General features: G+C 59.5%; 2 protein-coding genes across 2 annotated transcripts; one reads left to right on the top strand and one right to left on the bottom strand.

The window, feature by feature from the left end:
• Positions 1 to 1,325: 1,325 nt before the first annotated feature.
• On the bottom strand, positions 1,326 to 2,134 carry PTH2 (parathyroid hormone 2). Its single transcript, XM_039245730.1, has 2 exons — positions 2,013 to 2,134; positions 1,326 to 1,503 (listed from the first exon to the last, which is right to left on the bottom strand). Exons 1-2 carry the CDS (start codon positions 2,132 to 2,134, stop codon positions 1,326 to 1,328), a joined length of 300 nt encoding a protein of 99 aa, XP_039101661.1.
• A 2,687-nt stretch (positions 2,135 to 4,821) lies between these two features.
• Positions 4,822 to 7,145, top strand: GFY (golgi associated olfactory signaling regulator). The gene is made up of 3 exons (XM_039245480.1): positions 4,822 to 5,992; positions 6,238 to 6,411; positions 6,946 to 7,145. Exons 1-3 carry the CDS (start codon positions 4,822 to 4,824, stop codon positions 7,143 to 7,145), a joined length of 1,545 nt encoding a protein of 514 aa, XP_039101411.1.
• Positions 7,146 to 7,253: the final 108 nt, after the last annotated feature.

Genomic DNA, 7,253 nt, shown 5'->3' with positions numbered 1-7,253 from the left:
CGGTATTTCTGAATAACAGAGAAGCAGCCCCACCCAGTCTAAGGGCCAATTAGGGCGCAGTCCGCCTCCCAGAAATACAAATTGTGGGAGAGCTGGCCAGTCACCAAGCGCCCGCCCCGCCCCTTCCCGCGAGACCACGCGCCCAGCCCCGCCCTCTTGTGTAGACCAATCAGTGCGCGGTCCGCACGAGCCGCGCCCCCGGCACGAGCCTAAGAGCCCTCAGTGCAGCTGTTGCAGTGGGTTGCCGTGGTTACCACTGAATATTGGGATGAAGGGCTGGCCCAGCCGCCGGTGAGAGAGACTCGGACAGAGAAACAGACAGATTGTGACTGGCTGCTGCTTCCTTTCACCTGCATGCCCATCCTGTGCCTCCGGAGCCTGACGCCTGGTCCCCTCTCCCCTCTCCTCCCGCCCCAATGTGGCGCCCCGATGATCTCCCGCGAAGGGTGCAGTCAGAAAACTCTGAACAAACTTCTGGAAGCTGCTACTGGAGAGGCAGAAACCCTTTTCCAACAAAAGCGCTTTGCTTCGCGGGCGCTGTGATGTTTTCTCATGGTGTATCTGGGTTGATCCACAAATGAGGGGGAAAAGACTCAGATTAAGCAGCCCTTCCCGATACCACATAGCTATGTTTGGAGGAACCTGGTCTTGAATGGCAGGTACCTCTTCACACCGGAGCCCCCGATCTTTCCACTGAGCCCAAACAAATCAGGAAGTGAGGAGAGAACGGAAATTCGGAGAAAATGAGAGCTGGAAGAGGGAGAGAAGGAAACAACAGAGGAAAGAAAAGACATGAGGGATCCAGGCAGAGGAAAAAGAAAGTGAGTTAGAATGGAAGGAAGAGTTTTAGAGGCAGAAGAGTACAGAGACGAGGCAGAGGGTTAGGAAGCCAGGAAGGTGAAAAGAGACAGAAGTACAGAGACTCAGAGAAAAGGCGAACAGATACGCAGAGAGACAGAGACCTAGAGATGGGAGCAGAGACTCAGAGGGAAACAGAGAGAAAGGGACAGAAACCCAGAGAGGAGGACAGAGACCTGCGGGTGGGGAGGGACAGAGGCACAGAGAGGAGGGGACAGAGCTGGGGCATGGAGGAAGGGCAGAGCAGAAATCCAGAGGGAGAGAGACTATAAGTGAATGGAAAGATGATATAAAAACAAACCCCCAAAAAATGGGGAGAGCAAAAAGAGGGGACCGGGGAAGAGATACACTGGAGTAGCGACGCAAGCCCCGCCCCCAGATCCCGCACACGCACACAGGGGCGCAGGAAGGAGGCGCAGACCCGAACGCTCAGCAGGATCTTTATTGAGGTTGTGCGGGCACCGCGCTCAGGGCGCGTCCAGCACCAGCAGCTTGTGCATGTACGAGTTCAGCCAGTGGCGGCGCTCGAGGGCGGCCAGCAGCCGCGCGCGCTCCCGGAAGGCCGCGTCGTCCGCCAGCGCCAGGCTCCGCCGCGACAGGAGAGGGGTGGCCGGTCCCGCCCGGGCCCGGCCAGGGGAGCGGAGGCTGCGAGGAGACCAAGAGATGCGGTTACCGCGGGTCCAGGCCCGCCGCAGTCTAATTCGAAGCCCTGTCCCTGCACCGTCTGTGGAGTGGCTCTGTGTCTGTCGTCAGTCCCCCTGTCTCTGCGCGGGTCTCTGTCTCTGCCCACCGGGCTCGAAGCTTCCTGAGTCTGAGACCGAGTCTGATGCATGTGTCCAGCCCCAGCGCTCAGCGCACGACCTGGCACACACTGAGAACGCAATAAACTTCGCTCAAGAGAGGAATCCGCTGCTGCTTGGACTCCTTTCAAATCTCAACGCCTTTCTCTGAATCCTGTCTCTCTTTCTCGTGCTGATTCTCTGTCCACACTCCACCTCTCTCCACCCGTGCTGATTCTCTGTCCACACTCCACCTCTCTCCACCCCTAGTCTCTGTCTTCCTGTCTCTTGAGTCTCTGTGAGCCTTGCTCTTTGGGTCTATCTCACCTCTCGGAATCCCCGCCCCTCCCCGGGAGTCCGGGGCGAGGCGCGTACCTGAGGACCCCCGCGGGGGGCAGGGCGACTCCCGAGGCAGTGCGGTTGCCCCAGGGCACAAGCAGCAGGAGCAGCAGCAGCAGCCGCACCCGGAGGCTCCTGGGCACCTGGCGGGTCTCCATCACCTGTGGAAAGACACGGAGCTGCTCAGTGAGGCCCACATCCTGGCCCAGAACCCCGGACCCCACCACCCACCCACCTCCTGCGCCCGGTTTGCAGGGCCCGATACCGCGCAGTGGGCTCGGACAGCGAGGCTTCGGCCCCCTTATATCGCCTCCACAGCCCCCGCAGCAGGCAGTGACGCAGACCAGGGGGCTGGGGGCGCCGGGTCAGCCCCCCCACCAGGCTCATTAGGAGCCGCCAGCGGTAATGAGGAGCCAGGAGTGGGGGCCCTGCCTCTGCCTCGGCAGCCACCAACTAATTGGGACCAGGAGCTGGGACCCGAGGGGAAGCAGGAGGGGGAGAGACAGACAGACAGAGAAGTGGACACGGGAGGTGTGTCAGAAGGATAAAAATAGAGACTGGCAGAGGGACCATCAGAGCAGAAGCCAGAGACACAGAGAAAGAGACAGGGAAAGCAACAGAGGAGGGACTGATGGAGAGAAGCGGAGACACACAAGGATGAAGGACAAAGGGTGACAGAGGAAAGGACAGCGAGGAAGAAAGGGAGCAACAGAGAAAGAAGGAAAGAAGAGGAAAGGAAGGGGGACCGGGAAAGAAAACAAAGAGCCAGCTAGAGCTGGAGGCTGGAGGGAGGAGGCTCTGAGAAAGACAGGAGATGGAAGAACAGCCAGCTTGGATAGGGACGCCCAGAGATAAATCCAGGTGGGAAAAACCAGAAAGATAGAGTGAGAGATAGAGGGTGGGGAAGGGAAGGCAGGAGAAGCAAAGGGTATGGGGGGGGGGAAGGGGGGGAGGGGAGGGAGATGCTGCGAAGGCAGGTAAAATGACAAGGAAAATCAGGAGTCTTAGAAAAACCACAAAGAGGGGAAAGAGACAAGAGAGACCCCATGCTTGGGTCTAAGCCTTCCTGGGGAGGAGTTTGGAGGAGTTGTAAAGGCCCAGCCCCCTCACACTGGCTCTAAAGAGGGTGCTTTCTACACAATGGGGAGGTAGGCCAAGGTTAGGAAGTCCCAAAGGGCAGTAGCCCTCTGGATATCTGAATGGCAAGACACAGGAACCTGGGAACCTGGATTCCTGGATCTGGGGGGAGGGACCTGGAGGCCCAGACTCCTGGGTCTTGAAGTAAGAGGGCACCAGGGACTTAGACTCTTGGGTTCACATGTAGGAGATGGCAGATGGGCTGGACCCCTGGCTTCAAAGAAAAGCTGGCTTAGTTGGGCCACATCTCTCCACCAGATAGATGATCCAATCCCTAACTCCCTTCCCTATTCCAGAGACAGCATTCTTTATCTCTGTCCCTTTAAGAGCACAAGACTGTCGCCAGGCTCCCAGGGTCCCCAGGGAGGGGGTCAGATGCGTCACCTGCTGCGCCCCTGGGACCCTACCTCCTGCTGCCCCGCCCAGAGCCATTCTGCAACGTTCACACAGCTCCGAGACCAGCTCTGCTCACCTGCTGTTATCTTGGACCCCACTGAGCAGGTAAGAGACCCCAGGCCCCAAGTGACCCTGTCCTAGCCAAGTATCTGCCACCTCCACCTCCCCCTGAGCACAGACCTAGGTGTCTCTGCCCCCAGACCTGTCCTGAGAGCCTGGGATGTCAGCTCCATTGTCAATAAACAGAGGGACTAGCAGAGTCCTGTCCTGCCCCACAGCTCACTCCTCCTGAAGGCTGAGGAGTCCAGAGCCCTACACATCTATCTGTGGAAGACCCAAGACTCAGACTGAGTTCCGAGTCCCCTAGAGTTTGAGACTCCTGTTTCCTTTCTCCCCCATAATCCAGCCCCCCAGTTGTGCTCCCTCAAAATTCTAGGCATGTGAACCTTTAGGCCCCTTGTTTCTAAAGAACCAGGAATTTATTTATTTATTTATTTATTTTAAATTTTTTAATGTTTTATTTATTTCTGAGAGAGAGAGACAGCGTGAGCAGGAGAGGGTCAGAGAGAGAGGGAGACACAGAATCCGAAACAGGCTCCAGGCTCTGAGCTGTCAGCCGCGGGGCTCAAACCCACGAGCTGTGAGACCATGACCTGAGCTGAAGTCGGACGCTCAACCGACTGAGCCACCCAGGCGCCCCAAGAACCAGGGATTTAGACCCATAGTGCCCTCCACCTTCTGGAAACAGGGAGTCTGAATCCCCAGCAACCTTCTCCCCCAGGTCCCCGGAGTCTCCCTCCTCTCTCAGATCCAGGCATTTTGGCCGCCAGCCCCCAGCCATTACTTCTGAGCCAGCTCTAGCTTAAACAACCCTGAAGGTGTCCCCGGAGCCCTCAGAGAGGAAGGGATCCTGTGCTTCCATGGAGGTCTACACCCTCTGAAATAGAAGTTGAGGAGGTGTGAGGGCTTGGAGAGGTGTCATTCTTTCCCAATTTTTCTGAGACACCCCCCTTCCCCCTGCCCCCGGCTCGGGAAAATACACAAGGAAATTAACTACTGTGACTCCCAAGAAGCCCCGCGCCTCAGTCTCCCTTAGCTACTGTGGCTACGGCCACGGCCCCCACAGCCATCGGGGATTTGCAGTTAGGTTTTCCTTTCCCTGGCGCGGAGCTGGGCCGGATCCTGGGCCACCAGGGGACCGGTGGGCGTGGCCTCCGGGCGCGGGCCGGGGGGAGGGGGGCCCCAGGAGGCTTCCAACCTTATTAACCCCTTCCTTCCTGCTCGCCCGCAGCTAGAGGCGTCTCCCAGAGCTATGACATCCCTCCGCCCCACCCTCTTCGTCCTCCTCTTCTTCCTCGCCCGCCTGGGTTGCAAGGCTGACCCTTCGGCCTCGCCGCTTACAGGCTCCGACTTCCCTGAGATGGGCCACCCTTCTCAGACCTCCCCTCCTGCTTCTGAGAATTCCACTGAAGACCAGCCTAACCCAGATTCCCCTGCGACTGCTTCTCCTGAGCCCTCCAAAACACCTCATGCTGTTTCCCCTGAGCCCTCCAGCCCTGACTTCCCCAAGGCTCCCAACCACGACCGCCAAGAAAGCCCACACCCAGAGACTCCTAAATCTAGCTTACTCAACACCTCAATATCAGACCCCCTGGACACCCCCCAGAGTAACCCCTCCAACATGACACATCCAGAACCTTCTGAGGTCCCCACACCTGACCCGACTGATAGTCCACACCCAGAATCCCCTGAGACCCTCAAACCTAGTCCCTCCAAAACCTCCCACACAGAACTTCCTGAGCCCCCAAACCCTGACCCTACCCAAACTCCACACCAAGAATCCCCAGAGATTCCCAAACTTAACTCCATTGGGGTCTCACATGCAGAAGTCCCTGAGATGCCAAATCCTGACCCCACCAAGAGTCTTCACCCCAAATCTCCAGAAACCCTAAACCCTGACACCACTGAAACCCCACATTCTGAATTCCTGCAGACCCTGCGTCCTAACTCTACTGAAAGCTCCCACCCAGAATCCCATGTAACCAGCAACCTCAGCCCCACTGACATTCCCCAGACAGAGCCCCCCACAACCCACTACCAAGATGCAACAGAGAACTCCACGACCTCGAGTCCTGAGATCTCCTCCAGTCTTCAGCCAGAAACGACTACACCTTTCAAGGACAACGCAACAGCCCTAAATGCGCTGCTGCCCCTGAATCCCAAAGCAGAAACCTCTGCAGTCACCCAGCCCGACACCCTTAAATTGCCCACCTCAGATTCTCCCGGGACAGTTGAGTGGAAGGCCTCCCAGGACTCTAGCCCTAAAGGGCCTGACGCCCTTCCCTCAGCCCGGATTGTGGGCCCCCCTGCTCCTCCAGTGTCCCCCAGTCAGTCGGCCCCTGCCACTCCGCGGGCCCCCCAGCGGCGCAGCCGAGGTGAGAGAGTCAACACTATCATCGTGGTGGAACGAGTGGAGGAGACCGGTGAGGGGCCAGGACCCAGACTCCTGGGTCCAAAGGAGGAAGGGGCTGGAGGCCGGGACTCCTGGGTCTCAGGGAGGGCGGGGCTGGGGACCCGGCTCCTATGTCTGAGGCTCTGAGGCGGGAGGATGCTGAAGGCTGGCATGGCGGTGCTGAGGCAGGAGGGGGCTCGGGGCCGAGACTCCTGGGTCTCAGGAAGAAGGGGGTAGGGGGTTAGGTTGCTCAATTCCGGGTCCCTCGTCCTTCAGGCGTGACCCTGGTGGGGCGCCCCCGGGGCGCGGCGGGCGGGGCCCTCTGCCTATTCCTCGCCGGGACCGGCCTGCTGATCGGCATTTTCCTGCTGCTGTGGTGTCTCTACCGCCGGGCGTCTCGACACCGGCCCTTCGCACACCACCGGCTTCCAAACGACGGAGATGAACCGGGTGAGCGACCCTTACAGCGTCCCTCTCCTTAAATGACCGCACGCTCCCTTAACCTGGTTTCGCCTCGCACTTTAGGGCGCCCTGCCAAAAAGTACAGGTCCCCCATCCTAGGTCCATAACAGCCCCGACCCCTCCATCATCCTGTCCCCAGTTCTGTGAAATCTCACACACACACACACACACACACACACACACACACACACACACACACGTCCAGCGCCTCCCCCAGCCCAGCTGGGAATTGCAGCAGGCTGGGAGCCAAGGGTCCCTCTACAAGCCCCGCCCCTTTCCACTCCCTGGGCGCAGCCGGAGCCCCGCATTCCCCGCCCTCTCCACTTCAGGCCCCGCCCCTGCTACGCGGAGGCCCCGCCTCCTCTTTCATTTGGGGAAGGGGAAGCCCGCCCTTTCATTTGAAAACCCAGTTCCAAAGAACTGCCGGAATCCTCTCTCCCGCCTTCTCATTGGCCAGCGGCGCAGCAGAGGGGACAGGCCACTTGTGTGCCTGGGGATGACCTCGCCCCTTTGCTCCCTCAGTTATGCATCTGGAAGCCCCGAAGGACCCCTACGACCTCTACTTTTACGCGCCGGATGCCTGGGTCCCTTCACACATCGCCACCAAACAGCCGCCACCCACCCCTCCGCTGCCCCCCAAGCTGCCCCCGCCGCCCCGCGGGAACCGCCCCCAGAGCCTGGAGCCGCTCTCCCCCGCCACGCTCCCCAACAACTTCGTGTGAGCCCCGCTTGCGTCTCGCGTCCCGCCAGACCTGCGCCCCCCCCCCCCCCCAGACGAAGGAAGGGCCCAGAGGCCCTGGCCTCCTGGCATGCTTTGCTGCCAAGTAGTC

This window comes from Hyaena hyaena, unplaced genomic scaffold (assembly GCF_003009895.1).
Source record: "Hyaena hyaena isolate Hyena2069 unplaced genomic scaffold, ASM300989v1 scaffold_9, whole genome shotgun sequence".
Taxonomy (NCBI): Eukaryota; Metazoa; Chordata; class Mammalia; order Carnivora; family Hyaenidae; genus Hyaena; species Hyaena hyaena.
Note: the sequence above shows the minus strand (reverse complement) of the source record. Positions and strands in the feature narration are given on the sequence as shown.

Bases quoted from the DNA above. Each gene is read 5' to 3' on its own strand.
- PTH2 (XM_039245730.1), bottom strand. From the start codon at position 2,134: ATGGAGACCCGCCAGGTGCCCAGGAGCCTCCGGGTGCGGCTGCTGCTG. The intron at 1,504-2,012 runs GTACGCGCCTCG...GTCTCCTCGCAG, and splicing joins CCCCCCGCGGGGGTCCTCAG to CCTCCGCTCCCCTGGCCGGG.
- GFY (XM_039245480.1), top strand. From the start codon at position 4,822: ATGACATCCCTCCGCCCCACCCTCTTCGTCCTCCTCTTCTTCCTCGCC. The intron at 5,993-6,237 runs GTGAGGGGCCAG...CTCGTCCTTCAG, and splicing joins GGAACGAGTGGAGGAGACCG to GCGTGACCCTGGTGGGGCGC. The intron at 6,412-6,945 runs GTGAGCGACCCT...TTGCTCCCTCAG, and splicing joins AAACGACGGAGATGAACCGG to TTATGCATCTGGAAGCCCCG.